Source organism: Ambystoma mexicanum, chromosome 10, assembly GCF_040938575.1.
Source record: "Ambystoma mexicanum isolate Mex_15411 chromosome 10, UKY_AmexF1_1, whole genome shotgun sequence".
NCBI lineage: Eukaryota > Metazoa > Chordata > Amphibia > Caudata > Ambystomatidae > Ambystoma > Ambystoma mexicanum.
Genome location: NC_090932.1, coordinates 1,605,287,880 through 1,605,311,734, shown reverse-complemented (window position 1 = coordinate 1,605,311,734; position 23,855 = coordinate 1,605,287,880). Strand labels below are relative to the sequence as shown.

Sequence of the window (23,855 nt, the reverse complement as noted above, 5' to 3'; positions counted from 1 at the left end):
TGGCCCTCTTTGCAGGTGTGCTGGTAGGGGTGTCCTGGAGCTCGTCGTTTGAATCGGACCCTGTGGTGGAGTAAAGGAGGGCGAGCGTTATTTATGGGTCTGTGGAAATTGGAATGGCAATGTATCACATGCATTGGGGTGGTACCTGAGGGTGATTTGGGTCAGGGCCTTGGAGGTGGTTTCATTTTTGTGTGGATTGAGGATGCAGTTGTTTTGCAGCCTGCAGTTAGGGTGTGCATGCTGCACGTGTAGAGAGTATTTTTAGGATTTTTAATTATTTATGTATTTAATGTGAGTTTTAAAGTGCGCTATCAGGCCAATGTATGTGGACGTTCTCCTGGACATGTGTTTCTGTTGCACTATGTGGACACATGGTACTTCACATGATTGGACATTGTGGATTTAGCATTGTTTTATTTGGCCCACCTACCTGATTCTTCGGATGTCTGCACTCCTTTCTCCATCCCTCCGACTCCCTCTATACTCTCCATTCCAATGGTGGAGGCACAGATTTCTTCCCAGGGGGTCAACTTGATGGGTGATTCCGATCCTCCCCCGGTAGCTGTGGCAATGTTACGGTTGGCAGATAGTATGCTCCGTATGCGTATCAGCAAGTCGTCCCATCGCTTTCTGCATTGCTGTGGGTTGCGGGGTGCGGTCCCCACCGCACTTACCCGCTGTGCCACCAGGGCCCATATGGCCTTCTTGTTCGCAAGTGCCGTCCTGGTCATTTGCGTCGAGAAGACGACGGCAGCATTCTCCTGGAGGGTCTCTGTGAGCACGGTGAGTTCCTCATGGGAGAAGTGGACCTGCCGCTTGCGGTCGCACGCTTTTTTGGCAACTTTTCCCATTTCGATTGTTTTAACTAGGGTGGCTAACGGGTTGGGATGTGTCTCAGGGTCGGATTTTTAATGGTTGTGTTGGGATTCTGATTTTATAGGTGTACGGCGTGCTGTTTCCCGTTCCGGCCCCATGTTTTTACTTCCGTTTCCGTATATTTACGGTCACCGTATTTTGCGATTAGCGCTCATTACGGTGACCGCTATGATGGGTGGCGGAATTGCACCTAGGGCGCCATACGACGGCGGTGAGGGGCGTTTTGGGGACATTTCCGCCATCGCGGACTTTGCACTTCCGCCATGGCGTAATGCTCGTGCCCGATGGGTCGGAATTAGCCGCACTTTCCTCCATCGTGCAATGGCGGAAACGCTATTTACACTATGGCGGTCAGGTCAGTTACTTTCCGCCAGGGTCGTAATGAGGGCCATTGTCTTTTTGCAGCAAGCGCTAATGCTTATGTCTTTTTTCCCCTTAGGGGCCGGGGTTCGGAATGCCGGAGATATGGCGCCGACCCGAAGTGAAACGTGCAGTTCCAGTTCTAGTAAATGGCAGGTTAGTTCTGGATGAGCGCTCGGGAACTGTCTTTGCATACGCTCATTCAATGTCTTTGTCTTTTTTCCCCATAGGGGCCGGGGTCCGGAAAATGCCTGGAAGCGGCAAGACCCGAAATGAAATGGGAATGACCCAACAGGTAAGTCTTATTCCCTTCCTTCTTTCACCTCTTATTCTTGTCTTTTTCTCTAGGCTCTGGGAAGTGGCTGTGTATCCGGATGATCGCTGCTGAAGATGGAGGAACCCAGGAAAGGTGAGTGAAATGCAGCGCTGCAGCGATCGTAACGAAATGCTTTTAAAAATAATGTCTTCCCTTTCAGGATCGTCGGTGATGTCTCCGTGGAGCAGATTTAGCTGGTAAGGTCTCTTGTCTCCCTTTGCAGGTGACCCAGGATGCTGACAGACGTGGCTGAAGTCCAGATGCAGGAGCTGACACGGTGAGCGTCCAGCTGCGAGGAGCAGAACAACGCGAAGCGTGAGTTGCTGATCGGGTGTGGTTTAAATAGCTTTGGAAGAAGTTCCAAGTGTGTATCCTTCCTCCGATCAGGTATGTATCCTTCCCCGAACACACCCGGGTGGAAAGTAGTCCCACAGGTAAAGTAGTTCCATTCAGGCATCAAGAGGGCCTGGATGTGGCAGCATGGTCTGCATCAGGTAAGGGCACATAAAAACACTTGAACACATGTCTAGCTTTATGAGCCTGGCGCCTAAGGCGCCAGGACAGAGGTCCAACATGAGCCTGGTGCCTAAGGCGCCAGGACTGCGTCCAAAGGGCCCCAGCTTGGGCCCGCTGGCACTCCCCTGGGGGAAATGATGCCTGCCTCTGGGGTTGCTGGGTCGGACCTGGCTCCTTGGAGGTAGGCATCATGACAGGCGGTGCCGGTATTTTACCGGCCTGGAAAAAGGTGCTAATAACACCTTGGTCCACCGCCGTCCGTGTAATGAGGCCCTATGTTCGACTTAGTAAAACCATTCAACTGAGACAGTACAAGATTCCACTCTTAGTACAAGGCTGTACCACCTGAGTTCAGGGTAGCATGGACAAAGCAGCCAGGCTCATTTTAGGAGGGAGAGAAGGCTGTAGAATCAGTACAATGAAATTGAAATACACATATGGCCAAAAGAAAAAATTAACAATATGAATTATAAAAAAAAATAATGGTTTATTTAAATACAAGTAGGCCCAGATAAATATTGGGGGGGAATAAGTACTTACACATTATATATAAAACACAATTATAAAATCATAACACTATGCTTGAAGGTGCAAACCTAACAGTAGTTCTAGGGAAGTCAAAAGATATAGTTAGTTTTGGATTACTTACAGTAATAAAAGCGTAGTGGACCCTAGCAGTGGTACCATGACGCTCAGCAAGAAATCACATAGTAAATCAACTGGACAATATACTTTTCAGAATAGTGGAACACTTATTCCAGTATAAACCTATAACTCCTATTCAGGCTAACAGTTATTCTAGGGGAGTTGGACCTTTGGGTGTAATATTCAATTACAATTGCTTTTTGGTTCACGGACTAAAGGAAGTAACAACTCAGGGGACGCAAGACCATATTGGGGACACTCGTACAACTATCCCAACTAGAATAATAAAGTGAAACCAACAACATTACTTTTGAAAAGAGGGGAACCCAATTCACAGGTGAGTAAGTTAACCCTTTACCTACTTTGTTAGAATGGCGAGAGAGTTTCTAAGGAAAGTAAGATATGATATATGATATGGCATTTATAACGCGACTATACACAAGGGTTTCAAGGCGCGATGAAGCCTGGGAGGGGAAACAGAAGGAAGACAAAGACAACGATCCTACAAGGCCAGGTGACACTGAGATCGCGCAAGTGCAGGGGAGAGGGGGGGAAGCAAAAAGTGCAGAGGGAAAGGGGAGGGGATAGTGCAGTACATAGGATAACAGTAAGATAAATAAAGACAATAAATAAAAGTGCTGTCAGCAAGTGGCAAGTGCAAGGGTAAGTGCAGCCATCAGGTGTCAAGTGCTAGTCAGGGCTGCAGGGATACAGAACAGTACCAGAGAGCAAGGGTTGCCAGGGGGCAGTGCAGGTGTGCAACTGGCGGGCAGGGGAACTGGGCCTGAGATCGAAGGGTAGCCAGGTAACCAGTGCAGTTTCAGATTTAGTTTTGAATCTGAAACTGCCTTGGACTTTGAGAATACTTATTTAAGAAGGCACACAGCTTATTCAAGGTAAATAAATCCTATATATACTTTTCAGAATGGCGGAACATATCTAAGGTTGGTAATAACTTTTTGTAACTATTCACTCAGAGTTTAAAGTTAACAACAAACTAATTTACAAGTAAGTACACTTTTCAACACTGGTTTACTTTTCAAGACAGAGCCCTTAAAGTATCCAGCCCTACCCAATTCTAGTACATGAGTTCTCTCAGAGGCAGAAGAGGGACCCTAGTGGTCTAGAAGCCAGCATTAGGCAGGGTGAGATAAGGCTCAGTTGCAGGCAAAGTCAGAGTTCCTGAGGAAGACTGGCTAAACAAGTAAGTAGTTCACTTTGAAAGTTAGTTAGGGTCCAGGGACTTCAGATAAGACACCCTAGGAGGATTCCAGCAGTGGGCCTGGGTGACCTAGACGAGAGACTGCTATCACAGAAACACTGCAAAATTACACAGGAATCACAAGAGGCTTAAGGTAAGTAAATACCCAAGCCAGCAAAGAAGGAGGTTTTGCAGCAGGAGGACTTCAGGATCTGTCGTTATGAACTACAGAACACGCCCCTTTTGGACTTCCTGGTCCTTGTCTCAACGGGGCTTACACACCCTTGTACTCCCAACATGGCCGTCCACTGAGAAACACCTTCCTCGCTCTACACCTTGGACGTAGCGTGTTCTATTTATAGACCACGCCTCCCGTGGCTCCGCGCGTCTCAATGCTATTGCGAAGTAGCGACCAGATGTGTGCTCCGTAGCTCGCGGTATTGTTTTCCTTGCTTCTTTCCATCCAACCCCATTCCTAGTCCCTTTCCTTCCTTTCTTGATTCCTGGACTCGTGTGCTAGTAGCGCACTCTGTAAATTTCCCGGATTCCTGGATCTTTGCATCCCGGAACTTTGAACGCAGGCTGGAGTCGGAAGAGACTTGTGCAGCCTTATTCAAGACTCGATCCGTCCGCAAGAAGGCATCGATCAAGAAATCCTGCAAAGATCGAACTCAGGTGAGAAGGGGGGAGGGAACTCCTTGACAGTTTGAGACGCCACCCGACCAAACTCGATATGGACATGGAAGCGGCCGTCCAGGACCTGATGCGTGGCATGCAAGAGCTATCAACCGAGGTGCAGAATCTAAAGGCGGAAAACGCCGCTCTCAAACAATTAGTTCTATCCTGTGATTCTGCCATAAAAGAAAGTGTGTTGATGGGCGGCATAGTGGACAAATACGATGGGTCGGCAAAAACCCTTCGCGGATTCCTGGATTCATGTTTGGTTCACTTTACTTTTAAGCCCTACTACTTTTCAACTCCCAGGGCTAAGGTGGGGGTTCATAATTTCCCACCTTTCAGGAAACGCCTTAACCTGGGCTACGCCCCTCGTTAATTCCGGCGATGCTCTCCTAGATGACTATGATGGCTTCATACAAGCCCTTAAGAGCATGTTTGAGCGTCCAGAGCAGGGCTATATTGCCCAGGAACTCCTGTTAGACTTTCAGCAAGGATCCCAGGATATGCTCACCTATGTTACCCGATTCAAGCAATTAGTCAAGGAAGCCAATTGTTCCCCTGAGGCGAGTTTTACCCTTTTCAGGAGAGGACTGAATGAGGAGATTAAGGATGAGTTGGCCAGAGTGGCTCGCCCAAACTCATTCCAGGCACTAATGGACCTTGCCATGCAAATATATTTCCGTATCCAGGAAAGGAAGGCAGAGAACAATAAATCCAGAGGTAATCCTCCGAAGCTGTCCTTTGAGAGTACCACCAAGACGGACACAAACCCAGGCTCAGTCTCTGAACCAGAACCCATGCAGATAGGAGCCTTCCGTGTACCTATATCCCCACAAGAAAGGATGAGAAGGATTCATACGGGGTTGTGCATGTATTGTGCCTCAGACAAACACTTTGTTAGGGAGTGTCCTCTAGCCCCTCCTCGGCGTTCGGGAAACGCCAGCTCCCGATCCTAGATGGAGCAGAGCTTTGGGAGAGAGATGTTTGCTCCACATCAATTCCATCCTTGAACTCTCCTGGACAAAATAATTTGGTGATACTACAGGCCATCCTGTCGCCCTCCAAGAATAAGACCTATCCCATTCTGGCCTTGGTAGACTGCGGAGCTATGGGAATTTTCATTGATCAAGACTGGGTCGTTAGTCATCATATTTTGTACGAGACACGAAGCACCATGCAGCCGGTGGAAGCAATCGACGGAAGACCCCTCACTTCAGGACCCATAAGCCTGCAGACAAAAGAGATCTAGCTTTCCATAAACCATCACCAAGAGCGGATTACATTCAACATCATTAAGTCAGCTCATTACCCCATGGTATTGGGTATGCCCTGGTTACAGAAGCACAATCCGTATATCAATTGGACAGCAGGATCACTATTCCTAGGCTCAGAGTTTTGTATGTCCCACTGTCTAATCCTGGATCCCTCCTCGACACCCCCTAAAGAACCACTAAGAGACCAGCAAACACCACTCATGGTTTCCAATATCATACAAGTCCCAGAGGCCTATCAGGGATATGCTGATGTATTTTCAACTGCCATAGTCCAGGCCTAACCCCCTCACAGACCTGAAGACTGTGCCATAGATACAGATCCCTCAGCAGTGATTCCTTTCGGCAGAATGTTCATCCTTTCGGAACCAGAGAAAAAGGCCCTTCGAGAATACCTGGATACCAACCTTGAAAACGGCACCATAAGACCCTCAAAATCTCCAGTGGGTGCTTTGTTGTGCTTTGTTCCCAAGAAGGACACCAAGGAACGCAGACCTTGCCTCGACTATCGTGGCTTAAATAAATGCACCCTCAAAGATCGGTACCCACTGCCCCTGATCTCGGATATCCTGGAAGCTGTGAGAGGCGCCGCAATATTCACAAAGTTGGATCTCCGGGGTGCTATCATTTGATCCGTGTCCGGGAAGGAGACGAATGGAAAACAGCCTTTAGAACACCCTTTGGCCACTATGAATATCTAGTCATGCCCTTTGGACTAGCTAATGCCCCCGCAGTTTTTCATCGTTTTATGGATAGAGTGTTTTCTGACATGTTATTCCTCTTCGCCAATTTCTATCTGGATGACATATTGATCTTTTCCAAGGATCCTCTAAAGCATGAAGAACATGTAAAGGTAGTATTACAACGACTCTGTGAACACAAACTTTTAGCCAAACCCGAAAAAAATGCTTGTTTCACGTTACTTCTGTTCACTACCTTGGATTCATCCTTAGCCCAGAAGGAACTGGCATGGCCCGCTCCCATGTCCGTGAAACAAGTTCAATCCTTCCTGGGGCTTGCCAACTTCTACCGGAAGTTCATTTCTACCTTTTCCGAGATCGTTCAGCCGATCGTTGCCCTCTTGAAGAAAGACACCCCCTGTATCTGGTCTACACCGCAAGATAAGGCATTCGAACGTTTAAAGACAGAGTTCACGCAAGCCCCCGTCTTGGCCCAACCTGACATAAATCGGCCATTCCTAGTGGAAACAGATACCTCTAACTACGCCATAGGAGCGGTCTTGAAGCAGGAACTTGAGGATAAACTGGAACACCCCATTGCTTACCTCTCACGAACCCTGACTCCCAGTGAGACACATTACTCCGTCCTGGAAAAGAAACTGTTAGCCATCCGCCAAGCCTTCACTGAATGGCGACATCTACTTCTGGGTACTAGATATCCAGTTCAGGTCCGCACAGACCATCGGAATCTTCAAATTCTACAGTCGTTGGAGTGCAGGAACAGTCGTCAAGCGCGTTGGGCCTACTTCTTTGCCCAGTATCAATTCCATATCACTCATGTTACCGGATCACAAAACCTGATTGCAGACGCCTTATCTCGACGTCCTGACTATGTAACTACTGAAGACAGGGCCTATCCTAAAATGTTTCCCCACACGATCTTTGTAGCTCAAGCAGTCAACCTCCTGGAAGAAATTCGAATGCAAACCCAATCCTCTGACCTCTGGAAGGATATTTCAAGGAAGAATCCATGGAACCCAAGAGTTAAGGAAGGATATTTATTCAAGGACAATGCACTGGTCATTCCTACACAGAAATTACAACAAACAATTATAAACCTCTGTCATGATACCCTTCACTCCGGACATCGTGGCATAACCAACCCCCTCCGTCTCATACAAAGACAGTTTTGGTGGCCTGGAATGAAGACCAACGTACAGCAGTACATCAAAGCTTGTACTATCTGCAGTCAAAATAAACATGATAACAAGAGACCGGCGGGTCTTCTACTGCAACCTACACTGCCAACAAGGCCATGGGAATTCATTGCTACAGACTTCATTATGGAATTACCCCCTTCCCGAGGATACACAACCATCATGGTTACCATAGACTTGTTCACTCATATGGCTCATTTCACACCCCTATGTAAGCTACTATCCTCGTCCGAGCTTGCTGAAATCTTCCTGGAACACATATTCCGTTTACATGGACTTCCTTCCAAGATCATATCTGATCGAGGACCCCAATACGTCTCCCAATTCTGGAAACATCTCTGTCGCATTTTGGGAAGACAATGCGCCCTCTCATCTGGTTATCATCCCCAAACCAACGGGACCACAGAACAAGCTAATCAGACCCTGGATCAGTATCTTCGACGTTTCGCCACCAAGGTTCAGGAGGACTGGTCACTCCTGATATCCGTGGCTGAATTCGCCTACAACAATTCCGATCATTCAGCACTTAAGACCAGTCCCTTTTATTGTAGCCAAGGTTTCCATCCATCGGTTCTACCCACTGTTCTCCCTCATCCTACACCAGTACCTACTGTCGACTCCTGGATAGAAACCCTCATCAACGTACACCAGGAGGCCAAAGAAAACTTAGAAAGGGCCAGAACCCAGACTAAGAGGTATGCGGATTCCAAAAGAAGACCAGGTCCTTCTTATGCAATTGGTGATCAAGTCTGGTTGTCCTCGAAATTACTACCCCGACATCTACGGCCAAACAAGTTGGCCCCTCGGTACTATGGTCCATTTCCCACCAAGGAAATTATCAATCCAGTTTCATACCGGATCAGACTACCAGACTCCTGGAAGAAAATTCACCCAGTATTTCACACATCCTTATTAGAACCCTACACCCAATCCTCCCGGAAATCCTGCCGACCTCCTCCTCTGCTGGTCGACAACCAATTGAAAAACGAAGTATCCCGAATATGTGACTCCAGGTATAAACGGGGTCAGCTTCAATACCTGGTTGATTGGAAAGGATATCCTCCTAGTGAAAGAACCTGGGAACCACTTTCTAATCTCAAGGCCCCTCGACTGCTCAGAAGATTTCACCTTATACACCAGAGCAAACCCGGAGGAACGGGTCTTCGGAGGTGGCATGCTGTCATGAACTACAGAACGCGCCCCTTTTGGACTTCCTGGTTCTTGTCTCAACGGGGCTTACACTCCCTTGTACTCCCAACATGGCCGTCCACTGTGAAACACCTTCCTCGCTCTACACCTTGGACGTAGCGTGTTCTATTTATAGACCACGCCTCCCACGGCTCCGCGCGTCTCAATGCTATTGCGAAGTAGCGACCAGGCGTGTGCTCCGTAGCTCGCGGTATTGTTTTCCTTGCTTCTTTCCATCCAACCCCATTCCTAGTCCCTTTCCTTCCTTTCTTGATTCCTGGACTCGTTTGCTAGTAGCGCACTATGTAAATTTCCCGGATTCCTGGATCTTTGCATCCCGGAACTTTGAACGCAGGCTGGAGTCGGAAGAGACTCGTGCAGCCTTATTCAAGACTCGATCCGTCCACAAGAAGGCATCGATCAAGAAATCCAGCAAAGATCGAACTCAGGTGAGAAGGGGGGGGGGGGAACTCCTCGACATCTGCAGCCAAAAACCCAGTCGTTCAATTCCTTCATCAAGAAGAAAGAAGACAGGACACTGGAAGGACATTTGCAGCAAGGATCACGGGGAAGGCTCTAGACAAGGTTTTCCCAAACGGCTGGATGCGGCTCTGTGGATTTGGCACCTTTTTCAGGAGCACAGAAGCAGACAGAATTTGCAGTTCGTAGTTTGCAAGGTCCAGCACTCTGGTGAGGGGACTTTTCAGACTAAATTCATGTCTCTGGAGGCCCAGCAGGATGCCCACAAAGTTTCAGCAAGATTCAGAATTCGAAAGACTGCACAATGGCTCGAGGTCCCAGGGTATTGGGGTATTGCAGCCCCACGAATTCGCAGCATGGTATGGGATGGCTCAAAATGAAGGCCATCTTGAGTCTAGTGGGTCTTACCAGGCTCTGGGTCAGGGTCAGGGTCGGCGTTTTCCCCAGGTCGATTGGAAGGAAGGGTAACAGCAGGCTCCAATTACACAGCAGGCTCTCCGGTCGCTGGAAATCGTTTCAGCTGCAAATTCTTCATCTTTCTCTTCGGTTTTGGTTCCAGTGGCCGACTACCTCTTCAGCTTCCAGGATCAGGCTTTTATCCAGGAAACCAGCCAATCAAACAGCCAAGCAACTTTCAAACTTGGGGGGGTTGGCAGGCCTTTTAGAACAGCCAGCCAGCCAGTTTTAACTGGATTCCAACAGGCAGGCTGGAAGACAAAGGGCTGCAGAGTTTGGGACTACTCCCTCGCTTCCTGCTTTCACAGACACTCTGGAGCCTGGGCGGGGAGTCCACAGGACTCCCGCCGAAGATACAAATCACAAAAAGGAATTTCCGGCCGTGGGTGTCAGGTGAAGAAACAAGAAAGGACAAAGAACACTAAAATGTCAAAAAAAAGAAAGACGGGGACCATTTTGGTAAAATGACCACCCATGGGTGCCTTTACCGGGGCTGTGCAAATAGCCTGCAGTAAAGGTGCACCGAATTAATAAAAAGGTTCACTGCCACCAGCCATTAAAGGTAAGTATGTCCCTGTAACATAAATGTTACATTTAAAATGAGAATGGGATACTCGGCATCTCCCCAGCACTCCACATAAGGTGTGGGGTGCTGGTCTCACCTAATAAAATGTAAAAGGGATCCAAAGATCATTTCTACCCTTGGGAACTGTAGTTCTCTGAAGGTTAGCCAGAGAAAGTTAAAAGGGGAGCTCCTAGCGCAACCCAGCAATAACAAGCACTTATCGCCAAAATGTTGTCAAAGAAGATAAAGAGACAATATGGAGAGTCTTAAAAATGACACCAATAAAAAGAGTAAAAGATTCTGTGAGTGTGGAAAAAGATTCCCACTCACAGAGGTATAAGGAAAAGTAATCCACCAGTACAGCAAAAAGTTCTTCGGTTGACACAGTGAAGGAAGATTTATCTTTGCTATGAAAATCTTACCTAACAATGTATGAAGAAAAGACTTTGAACTGTTAAGTGGATGCCCTAACAAATGTTGCCAATCTGTGCATTCCACCTGGAGTGGAATTAGGTGAAAGAAAATAAACTTTCTTGAAATGAACTTTGGTTTACTCTGAATTGATCCAGGGAAAGTGGGACCCGACCCCTGACCATAAAACTGTTTCTTATATTTGAATATAAAGTTGAAACTGTCAAAAGATTCCTGTATGATTTTGTTTTATGTAATAGTGTGAGGGACAGACATTTTTGGACACTAGGTAATTTTGGGTTTTGTTACTTTAGGGAAAGATAGGCGTTTGTCTCACCCCTTATTTAATAAATGGCAAATTGTGAGAAAACTCCATCTGTGTCTGTCTCCCATGTCTCTGACTCCTCACACTGCACACTGTGGGAAATGTAGCACTGCACCTTACAGAAGATATTTAGATGGATACACCTACCTTTAGAAAGGATTTTGGCAATTGACTGGGCGAGAGATGGCTTCTCTGCCACCATGAAAACAGTCTTCATCTTTAGGTGGACCACACCAAGCACTTCGTCAAAATCCTGTCACGTAACTTGAACAGTGCAAAAGGTCACTCGCATCAGCTCCTCGTTAACAAGGTACATCCTAACAAGGGAAACCAAACATAATATGCATCTGAAAAAAGCAGTGAATTGAAAGAAATGCCACACCTACGGAGTGGGTCACATCTCAAGAGTTCTTCAATAGTGCAGGGCTTCATGGCAAGTTAACGTGTATGTTGCTTCGCAAACAATCAAGCATCTAGTCTATGCATTGTAAGTGTTTGCAAGTAGCATATTGTTGACTTATAAATTTACATTGTCTTATGCATTTGTAAGAAAGGCACCTGCGAAGCAAAGGTTTAATAAACAAATGTACCAAATAGAGACTGGCGGTACTACAGAGAGATTGTCTTCTTTGAATCTTGGATATACAACCCCGTCTTGCTTATGCTGTCATTCCAGCACAGGCATTTACTTCAACAGCTTTTCCGCGCAGATTCATAACCGAGCTGTAAGTGGCATTGCGGTCACGCAAGTCTGGAAAGGAGGGGGAGGGCATTGGAACGGGGCACAGAATGAACAGTGAGGAGATCATCATGGCCCAGGAAGGACAGAACTGGGCATCAAGCGAGTGGGGCAGGGCGGGAGGCAGTTGAGTGTGGAGAGAAATAGAAGTAATCCGAGTGGGGAGTGAAGGGTGTTTTCCCATCAAAAGATAATTGCAGAAGGCCAAGTGGAGAGAAAACAGGCAGCAGGGAGGAACCCCCCTCTTTGAGCTAGGGAAAGGGGGAGGGGCAATGTTACAAGAAACAACAATCAAGTAATACTATACATAAAGCAACAGGTACAGAGCAAAACGTATAAGAAGTCAGGGAGAAAATCTATAGAGTGAAGGGATAGTCAAGAGGAAAACATGTGTTCCACCTGAGCTAACTTAAACAGCAACTGACAAAAATGATGGTCCAGGGGATAAGCTGAGTCGTATACAGCCTAATGGACATATGGGGGCTACCAAGCGCAAATAAAACCAGAATTTGTTGACATCTACTTACAGCTCTCCATTAACCTCTTAGGGAATATATTTTCTGTCAGTTATATTTGCAGAGCTTTATCAAATCCTCAAGTACTGACACCATACCTGGCTGCGCTGTTGGCTCCGGTTTTAGGCATACACCAGTGACCAAACTGTTTACCATGATCAGGTACTTTAACTATCAATGTCTCTCTCTAGCCCTTCCTGGGTGAAGCAGCCCTAGAGACCCATAAATTGAGCGTTTAAAAAAAGAAAAAAGAAAAAAATCACCATGGTGGCCAGCAGTGGAGGGATAACACAGCATCAGAAATAGATCAAGTGGTCTTCTTTCATTACCTGTTATGCAGAGCTTTTGGGTAGTTGCCCAGCCATGCCACGAGCAGCCCCTTCCGAGAGTAAATCAGTGGTATTCTGAGGAAAAAGCTTTCTCAGAGTTCGAGGATCTTTACAGATCAAAACCAGAAATGGGAATGTAGTCTGGATATTTATAAAAACAAGGGTGTATGCTGCAAAATAAAAAACAATTACAAAACAAGAGTTGGTATCTAAACTCAATTACATTATATCAGATACACAATTGACACAAATTAAGTTCCAGTACCTGGAAACACATCCCGACAAACGGACACAAAAGATACACATTTCCTTTGGGACCTGTGTTGAAAGAACAGTACAGGATGAAAAGCACTTAGCTCTGACCACCCAAGGGCTAAATCTAAGGTGCTGGAGATTGTCGCTGCCGGCGAGGAACATTTCTCTATTTGTGAGTATTACTCTGTGGGCTTGGATTACTGCAGCACATGGATTAGTACTTATACATCAGCAGCCATTGTGATGAATCGAAGGAGATCATCCCGGAAACACTGGCCTGGACCCTTTCTCATGTTGCCAGGGAAAGGCAGCCGCTACCTAATCCTGACCCTGGGGGTGGTATTATGTGGGAGGATCACATGGGGAGGGCAAGGGGGGGCTCAGGTCAGGAAGAATGGAAGAATACCATAAATAACTTCCCTAGTGATCATACCCTACTGCTGGCCTATTGTTAAGTTGAAAATCCTGGAATTAAACGAACTAAGAACATCAGGCACCATAATGCAATTAGTACTGGGATGAGGAAGAGTGGCTCAGAGGTGCAGAACTGCAATATGCAGTCTAGTGTTTCTGATGGCCCACATCTGAGTGGGACTTTCAAATGTTTAAAGCCCCTCCAGGTGTAGGCCATGAGGAGGAGAAGCAGGAGTCGTGAGAAGCAGTGGAAGCAGTCGTTTGAATGCTGTGCAACAGACGAGGCCACAGCTGATGTGAAAGCAGGACGACGTGGTAAAGCTGTAGCAGAAGTACAGAAACCTGTTAAGTGTAGAGAATGCGCAGCGTGAAGAGGTAAATAAACTTGCTGCCCAGAGGGAGAGAGACGCTCTCCCCATTCTGCATGCTGCTCCAGTGTGTGGCGTTCACCAGAGCGAAAGAAGCTCCATCTGCGGAAGGCGTGAAAGAAGGAAACCTGACCGGAGCCGTCAAGTGCATGGGTTTCTCCACCGAAAGCAGGAATACAGTCAGCAGGTCCAGAGCAGACGTGTGAGCAGACCGATTAGTTGACCTTGCCAAGGTGACCCCGGGGAGCTCCTAATCCAAGCGCTGTTACCGCATAATGATTTTGAATACCAAACTGATGACAAGAAAGATTTTGAATACTGAGTTAATAAATTAAGGCGATTTGGGCGCAATTCTCACTTTAAGAGAAGCATTCTAATCATCATTGTCCAGCCAAAAGGGAGCAATAGCTTGTAACTACCATTATCAAAGACCAGAGGGGACAATAAAGGTGAAAATAAACATTGGTTTAAACAAAGTGACAGAGAATATTCTAACTACCAATAGCAAAGCGAAAAGGGGACAATATTGAAGCGAGGTGAAGGTGATGTACATAAAAGAAGATTTGAATTAGGAGATGGTGTTGCCCAAGCCAAAAAAAGGAGAGCAAAGGAAAACAAAGTTGGCAGAACAGAATCCTGCCTTGTGATGATTATCAAGGGGGAGAGAAATATAATCTGCGTTGCTGGGGGCAAGCAAACCAGTGTGAAATATATTGTCAGTGCATGAACTGTTGTTGTGAAACCATCCTGACTAAATTGTGTTTGCATATGAAGAAGTCATTAATTTATCAATCAGCAGTTTATAGACACTTTGAACATTTGACGAGTGAGAAAACCTATGGGGCAATAAAATAGCGCTGCCAATGGAAGAACCTGTGGAAGGAACAGGACTCTTTGCCATACTTTGAGTGGAACTTGGCTAGTGAAAAGAACTTTTACTTTTGATTTTTAGTTGGAAATATTCTGAAATGATCCAGCAGAAAGGTGATTCAACCCTGGATACAAGGAGTTATGTTTATAGATTCACTATGTGCACTTAAATGTTACGTTGTGAAGTTTGAAGAGCCAGATAACCCTTTTATGATTTTGTTGTATGTATGAGTGTGAGGGACAGAGATGTTTGGACATTAGGTCAATTTTCTTTACCTTTTAGGTTTCTTAGGTTAGGGAGGGTTAGGAGTTTGTCCCACCTTTACTGTTCAATAAAATGACTAATTGTGAGAAAACTATCTACTTGTCCATGTCACATTTCTGACCCCTTACACCACACAGAGCAGATTGGATTACTAATCGTACTGAAACATTTTTATTTTGGAGCGTGCCAGATTTTGCAAAAGTAGCTTCAAATTAACCGAGGCATCTGCCAATGCATTTAGAGTATATTAACACCAAGTTTTGGAAAATGTATGATTTGCAGAAAGTAAATATTGCGCTATTACTCCCAGAAAGTTGCATGTAGAAAGTCCCATGAGAGACTTTCTTAATAAGGCACACATCTTCCACACTGTTTGCGAATGCAATGATATCACCCCTAGTTCAAACCGAATTAGGGGTAATGGCGTTTGGGATCCAGAGATAAACTAGAATCACGTTTTTGGAAGCAAATTTTAATACCTACATGTGTGGCCTAATTAAAATAAAGGACACCATAGTTTTTCTCCAATAATTGGATCAGTACCTTTTTTCTAGTAACGCATCCTTGTCAGGATGTATTACTATTAATGTGGAGGTTTTTGAATAATTACTGCAACAAATTATTGTAGTGTGAAAACGTTTGAGGTCAGGACCACCCCCTCGTACAAAGTACTATCTCAGCCTTTCCATCCTGCCCGACCATAGGCTGTTCCCTTTGTTACAAAAATGTCCGCAAGCATTCCAGCCACCATCCCCCAGAACCGCACCAAAGCGGGGCACTCCCAGTACATATGAAAAGGTCCCGCCTGCGGAGAGCCACATTTGGGGCAGTCGATTGAGCAATCTAGTGCAAATTTGGCTATCTTAGCCGGCGTATAGTGCAATCTATTCAGGATTTTGAACTGGATCAGACGCAGGCCAGCATAGAGTGATACCTTTTTCGTAAGCGTGCAATATCTGTCCCATTTCTCATCAGGTAAAAGCGTTTGCATGTCTGATTCCCATTTTTCTTTAACCCGATTTGCTGTGGGGGTGTGGGTCTGCACTGATACATACAATTTGGAAATTTCCAGCCCTCCTTTAGTCGTAACCAGTTGTAGGCATGGGTGTGGGAGGGGCTCATCAGGGAAGAGTGGCCATCGCACCTGGAATACAGATCTCATCCGATAGTATTGGAGTGTCTGGAGCGGTCCTCCACCCATAGCTCTCGTAAAGTCTGCCAGAGTCGCAAACTTCCCATCTATAAACAGGTCACCCACCTTCATTTCTCCATTAGGGTCCCAGGTTTCCTGCATACCTGCATCGAATGTAGGGGAGATGTTTGGGAAGTTCCACTGGGGAATCTCCGGGTTGTAGGGTGTCTCTAGCTTCAGTCTCTTACATATCGCCCCCGCTAGGCCCGAACAGTACAGCTCACTGGGTCGTATTCACATGTATCTGTGCCGTGAGTCGAAAATGACTGATCGTATGTCCGTGGGCGAAGTGGTGTGTGTTTCTATCCATGTATGGGGCAAGCTATCTGTTTTGTCATACCAATATTTCGTGAATTGTGCCTGAGCAACCAAGTAGTAGAGCTCAAAGTCCGGGGCGGCTATGCCTCCGGTGCAGTATGGTTCCGTCATCTTTCCCCACCTTATTCTGGCCGTTTTCCCATTCCAAAGAAATGTTACTGCCATTGATCGTAGTTTGGCAAAGAAATCCCTGCCAGGCCATATGGGCACATTCACAAATAAATATAATAGCTTGGGGAGAGCGATTATTTTGAGAACTGCAATCCTGCCATGAAGCGAAATAGGGAGGTGTCTCCAAACCTGCAATTTTGTATTGATTGTAGTGCCTGGTCATGGTTATCAATATAGAGGGTATGTCTGCTCCTGGAGACCAGCACCCCCAAGTATCTAATACGTTGTTCCGACCACTTAAGTCCACACGTCATATCTGGACATTCTGTAGAGGGGGTAAGCGAGAATATTTCTGATTTAGCATTGTTAGGGAGAATTCTCTCTTTAGGCTGAATTTCCTAACCTAGTGAGTCCCCCAGCAGCTTTGCTGGATTTCTGGAGTTTGTTTTTTCTCCTGCCAAGAATGAGACTCTTTTTCTCCCACTCTTGGACATGATTTATGGTGTTCCTTTGACTGTTAATGTGTATTATGGACTATGGGGTCCTTTACTCCATAGGGTCTCATGTGTTTTTACTATGTGTGTTACACAGCACCCTCCGTGCAGTAACACAGGGGTGTCATAGTGACACCCCACCATAGACTCCATACCCTGGGACTGACTACTGTCTCCCAGGGCATGTAAAGTCACCATTGGCTTTACTAGTCCCAAATTATTAACAGAAACCAGTACAAACCATCATATTGTGGACGTACTGGTCGGGGCAATTCGATTGACCCGGTGTCTGTTAGTCGAGGGGGCACGTCTCCGTCCCCCCTGATCGAGTTTTGGCTGGTGGCAATGGATACTACTTTTTATATTCGACCGCGAATATATCCCTATGGGATTTTACCATTGTTCGAGGCTACCAACTTTAAATATTTAATTTTCATAGCCTCGAACATACCGCCGGTTTATTTATTTAATATTAATTCGCCGGTTGGTATTTTTTGCCAGGACTCGATTCTAAAATGGCGTTTGTGTTCTCTTCTGTGACTCCAACCTAAGTCGAGCCCTTTGTTCCACTTTTTGGCGGGCTTCTCCAAGCTTCTCTGTCTGGGTACCACAGGTGGTGTGGGAGGGGGTTTAGGCAGCCTGGACTGAGTTACCTTGGTAACTCAAGTCGCACTCTTGTGTGATTGGCCCAAGTGGTGAGCCGGCCGGCTCCACTTAGCATGTTTGATTGACAGCTAGGCTGAGTGAATGGGGGTGTGCTGCATAAAAGCAGGGCTTTGGGGACTGGAACTTCAGAAGTCACCACAGGACCTGAGAATCCGACGAGGGAGAAGCTGAGCTGACCTACCACGATGACACCACCGGTGGAGCCCTGCGGAACCAACTCACCACTTCCCGACGACAGAGAAGATCTCCCGGCTGGAGAGGCTTCTTCCCCTGACTGGTGGGCACAACCAGTTTACCTTCTTCTCTTCGCATCCCAGGCCGTCTTGTGGTCGAATTTCCCGTGCCAAGCACCCCGGCAACCGGATAGCCACTTACCACTGGACCGCGAATAAAAGGACTGCTCCTTTTACCTGAGAACTCTGCGGCTGGTTTCTTCCCTGGCAGTGCAACGGACTCCTGTCTTCCTCCCCGACGAGATCCTCTCTTGCCCCGGACGAAGCACCGACTTGCATCCGCTGCCAGGAACAACTGCCCCCGCTGGAGTATTCTCACCACTTTAAGGTACCGTGTCCGCCAGGCCTCCCTTTATAAAGATTGCTACAAGGTAATAATAACCCCTTAACTGGGCTGGCCGCCTTGACCCTCTAACTGGTCCCTTTCTTTTGGTCCAACTCTTTTTGAACCTTTGTAAGACCCTTGTGCACTGCAACCATGTGACCTTGGACACATTTCGTTTTGATCCTCTTAAAGTGGATTCGGCCTTCTGAACTCTAAACTCACGGTTTTACTTTGACTTCCTCTCTTGTTGTGTTCTTAAAAAAAGTGTTGGGATCTGTTTCAATTTATACTCTGCTTTTCTCTCCCTTTTAAAACGAATTATTGCCATCTGCGTTAAGCGCTCAACGCCGTCTGAAAATAAGTGGGGCTTTACTAAAGAATTGTCTAATATTCTTTTAAGGGAGTGTATATCTTTTAGTGACCGTGTTTTTGAATTGCTTACTATTAGTGCCTGTGTGTTTTTCTAGATGTGGTTTTAAATAAATAATTATATCTCTTTTACACCAAGCTCTGGTCAGTGTTTACTTGTTCTACTGTGTTCTTTTGACCTATTGTGAATACTCTGTATACTGCCTAACTCTTCTTGAGGGAAGTCTGACTGCTCAGCCACAGCTACCAAGTGAATCTGTGTGGTACAGACTGCTACCAAGTGGGTTTACTGCCAAACACCTGTAGTCTTAAATCTTCTGCAGTGGTCCCAGAGGGAACTGCACAGGTTTCTGCCTAACAAGCATTATTTAAGGTGTATCCAGAGTATTCAGCGAACTCGTGTATGCCTGCCATTATAGGTGCAATGTTTTTAATCGGGCTCCCGGATATATAATAGTGTATCGTCTGCATATAGTGGAATTAATTGGGTGGAGCCTTTCACTGTGATCCCTTTATCCCTGTGTCGCAATCTAACAGCAGCTGCCATGGGTTCTATCGTTAAGGCTAATAGAATGGGTGAGAACGGGAAGCCCTGCCTGGTGCCCCTGCCCAATTCGAACATGGTCCTATTGGTACATACTCTTGCCCCAGGGGTGGTATACAGCAGCATGACATATCTGATGAAATTGGGTCCCGCTCCAAATGCCTCTAGTACTGAAAAAAGGTATACCCATGAAACCGAATCGAACGCTTTTTCGGCATCAAGGGACACAGCGACCGCGTGTCTGCCCGGGTCTATCTGTGCCATTATACCAAACAGCCTGCATAGGTTTAAGGCAGTGGACCTCTGAGGGATAAATCCACTCTGATCCGGGTGGACCAATGTGGATACTATGGGTAGCATTCGATTCATCAGCACCTTCGCAAATATCTTCGCGTCAACGTTTATGAGCGAAAGGGGTCTGTAAGATGACATATCATGTGGCAGATGCCAGGGCTTGAGCAATACGGTAATTATAGCTTCTCTCATTGTCGGGGGCAGTAGGTTTTTCTCTAGGGCTTCCTCCCACATTTTCAGCATTATAGAAACTAGTTCTTCATGCAACTCTTTATAGAATTCGGCACCCAGTCCGTCCGAACCCGGTGCCTTATCAGATGAAAGATCCTCGATTGCTTCAATGATTTCCTCCGCAGTGACAGACTGATTGAGAACCATTTTATTTTCATCTGGGAGCGTTGGGAGATTGAGCATGGCTAGATAAGCTTTTATCTCAGTGGGGGGTTTCTATCTTTATTCACATAGAGTGCCTTATAGAATTTAACAAATTCGTCTTTTATGCCTTCCTCACTCGTGACTCCTTCATTTTGTGCCGTTTGGATATTAGTAATTGGGTTCATTTGCCTTTCGTGTTTTATCAGATTGGCCAATGTACTCCCCGCTTTATTCCCCTCTCCGTATCTGCGTGCCCTGGTAGGGGCCGCTATATATCGTTTCTCTCTTATGGCTAGATTATCAAAGTCTCTAAGGAGTTTGCGTATTTCGGCAAGAGTGTCCCCACTATGAGTGCAGCTGTAGGTGTCTTCTAAATGATTTAATTCCCTCTCCAACCCTTCGAGATCTCGTCGAACACATTTCAGGAGGCCCGTGGCTTTCGACATCAGGACTCCTCTGACCCAAACCTTGAAGGTTTCCCATACTGTGGAAATTAGATCCACTGTCCCCACATTGTCTGTGAAAAAGTTGGTTATCTCAACATGCAAGGCCTCAACCACATTTGGATCTCCTAGTATTCCCCTGGGCATTCTCCATCTCCTCGCCAGTCTGGGGATCTGTTTCAGTCCGAGTTCCAGCAGCACCGGTGAGTGATCAGATAGCGTATGGGGCAAGATTTCACAATACTTTAGTGTATTTGAAATGTTTGAGGATATGAACCAATAATCTATGCGCGACTCGCTATCATGCACAGAGGAGTAATATGTATATCGCCTACTATCAGGGTGCAGCACACGCCATGCATCTATCAATGACAATTGTGAGAGAAGTTGACCCAAAGTTAGTGCCGTCCTAGTGGGGGCCCTCGTCACAGTAGTGGATCTGTCCAGTGCGGGGTCAAGCGCCACGTTGAAATCCCCTCCCCATATTATGTTGGTCGTATCTAGTTTGTTGAGGGCCTCAAATATACTTGGTAAAAATCTGGATCATCTATATTGGGACCATAGGTATTGACCAAGGTTACATGTTTGCCGGCTATTTCCCCCCAGACCAGAACGTATCTCCCCATTGGGTCCATCTTGTGTCCCTTGGTGTGAAACCCGAGCGTGGGGTGTATGAGTGTAATAAACTATTCTTCTCAGTCCAGGGGGGTTGTGTAATAACGCAGCTTGCCCCATTTGACCAATATGTTTGTGTTGACAGAGCCTTGTGTGTGCGTTTCTTGTAGCATTAGAATCTGCGGTCCATGCCTGGTGACATAGTTCCCTACCTTTGTAGCTTTCATCGGGTTGTTTAACCCCAGGACATTCCAGGATAGTAAGTTTATCTTTAATCCGTCACCAGCCCTTCATGTATATGAATTGCAACAGACCATTGTTTCCAGTAGTCCTTGTACCTACATGGTGCGAGCAGCATCAGCATCTGCAAGACCACATTTCTACCAACCTAGAACATTTATTCACCCAACCTTCCCTCCAAGACACCAACTTGTCTGAATAACAACAATCTACAACGTTCCCAACCCCAGAAACCCACCCTCCATCCACATCATCTGCCCCAACTTGACGATGGACCCTTATAACCTGTAGGAACTTTCCTGAGGGTGCCACGTTGCCATCACGAGGCCACCAAATCGGTCTCACGGCCCGCCTTTAATGTTACATGGAGCCCCTTATGGGACCCGAGCACTGTTGCAAAACAAAAAAGGATATAGGTGCATCTTGGATCATTCAGCAGGATCTTGGCCCCCCGCCGCTGGTGAGGGTCCTCCGTTCTGGTCCGGCCCATGGCCTCTGGGGGGCAGAGGTATAGTGGCCTCAACATAGGCCAAGGCAGCAGCTGGGGTTTAAAAAAAAATGCGCCCTACCTCCATATTGAATTCGCATCTTGGCCGGAAATACTAGTGCGAATGGGACCTGTCGTGCTCTCAGCAATCTCTTGACCGGTTCATACGATCTTCGGCTTGCCTGCACTCCTGCAGCAAAATCCGGGTAGATATGAATGCAGCTTTCTTCGTACTGTAGTGTCCCAAGTTCTCTCGGCATCCTAAGGATTATGTCTCTGTCTCTATAATTGAGGAGCCGTGCAATGATCGTGCATGGCGGAGCCCCGGGCTTCGGTACAGGAGCTAGAGTGCGGTGAGCTCGCTCTACCAGGAAGTGATCCGAAAAGGAGTTTGCACCAAAAAGAGTTTTAAGGAGCGACTCCACTTGCTGCTCCATTGCACCCTTGCCAAATTGTTCAGATACCCCCACAATACGAACATTGTTTCTTCAGGAACGCGATTCAAGATCCTCACATTTATTCTGCATCTTGGACAAGCCTTCTCTGAGCTGGGCCATGTCTCGGTCATGTTGTGTGATGGTGTCTTTATTAACGCCAAGCCTGTTTTATGCCTCAGTGAGTCTCAATCTTTCCTTGTCCACTCTGGTTTTCAATGCCCCAATGGTGGTAACAATGTCATCCAGTTTAACATTAATTGATAGGAAGACATTTTGCACTATGGTGGTCAGGCGCTCCACCCTATCACCTCCATCTGCGTCCGGGTTGGAGCCGGATGCTTTTGGTGGCTCATGCTCATAATTTGCTGCTTGACTGTTGGTGAACGAGTCCATTGGCCCCTTCTTCCTGGCACCTGTTCCTTCTGCCATTTTTTCTTGTTTCTGTGTGTTCCCCATGGCAACCGTAGCAGCAGGTACCCCACCGCAACCTGCCTGGGGGTTATGGCGTCTGTGAATCAGAAATTCAGTGAAATGGGTCTCACACCTTTACAGGACACACAGGTGTTGTCCGGCCAATGCGCACCGCAAGGGAGCCATTGGGCAATTGCTGCGCAGGGGATCACTTGGATCCTGACACGCTGGCCCTTGCACCTCTCGCCTGAATAGTTGGTTCCCAGTGCGAGCAGGCCCAGTCTCCGAGATCCCTGTGTGATGGGGGCAATGGACTGTGCCCTCCAACGTATGCACTCAATAAATTTAATGAATTCTAGCCAGTATATGGCTCAGTTTAACGGCGTACCAATGGTTCCAGCATGCGGCCACCACGCCGTTTACATATGCATGACTCACGTTTTAGTGTGCGCGCGTATTCTTGTAGTTGTTCCACGTTGTTTGCAGTGCTATTAGGCCCAGTCTCCGAGATCCCTGTGTGATGGGGCAATGGACTGTGCTCTCCAACGTATGCACTTTATAAATTTAATGAATTCCAGCCAGCATATGGCTTGATTTAACGGTGTCTCAAAGGTTCCAGCATGTGGCCACTAGACTGTTTAGATATGCATGACTCACAATTTAGTGTGCTCGCGTATTCTTATAGTCGTTCCGCATTGTTCGCTCACCACACTTGTGTAGGGTAGTTCGGTGCCGGTTGTCGCACGGTCTTCAGGGTATATGGATTTCTCATTCGCTCCATTACACTGCATTTCTGAAGTCTGGATTTGATCAAGCTAGGCGTTCCTCTGTTCACTGTTATTACGTGCTTTCACTCGGGGTGGGGGGGCTCCCACCACAGGGGAGGGGGGAGCAATCAGCCCAGTGCCCCCCGCGATGTGCCGCGAGCACCCGCCTCACTCGGGGCACGCAACGATTGCTCGGCCCCGCAGGGCCCCCTCGGCAGCTGCGACTGTCCGGGTGTATCTCGCGGACCTCACGCGGGACAGCCCCAGTCAGCCGGTCAGACGACCGCCGCGGTCAGCGCGCTCCACTGTGCCTCGGTCCTAGGTGTAAGGCACCGAGAGGAATCCGTCCCCGCCAAGTACAACCCTCTCAGCCGCCAGTGCTGCACGCCTCGGCACCGGGGGTTCCTCCTCTCTATGCTCTGACAGCCTAGAGTGTCCGCGGCGCAAGGCCCGAGGTTTCTGGTTGCCCAGCACGGCCTGCACTTCAGCCTGGTCTCGGTCAATCAATCGCACGGTGCAACTCGGGAAGCACAGCCCCTCCGCTGCCAGGATTTTCCATGTGGGTGCACCATGCCCTATTGCACTCCGTCCTCT

At 47.1% G+C, this 23,855-nt stretch overlaps 1 protein-coding gene across 7 annotated transcripts in view; it reads right to left on the bottom strand.

Moving 5' to 3' along the window:
• TOP3B (DNA topoisomerase III beta) overlaps nucleotides 1-23,855 on the bottom strand; it is a 636,381-nt gene that overhangs the window by 527,856 nt on the left and 84,670 nt on the right. For 3 of the 7 annotated variants that reach the window (XM_069619981.1, XM_069619976.1, XM_069619977.1), the window contains exons 3-4: nucleotides 12,769-12,938; nucleotides 11,333-11,502 (exon numbers count right to left, since the gene is read on the bottom strand). In XM_069619981.1, the coding sequence (XP_069476082.1) occupies nucleotides 11,333-11,402 (70 nt within the window). In that variant the 5' untranslated portion in view covers nucleotides 11,403-11,502; nucleotides 12,769-12,938. Of the gene's footprint in view, nucleotides 1-11,332; nucleotides 11,503-12,537; nucleotides 12,652-12,768; nucleotides 12,939-23,855 lie in introns of those variants that run through there. The other 4 variants (XM_069619978.1, XM_069619982.1, XM_069619979.1 and 1 more) reach the window with 2 other exon arrangements.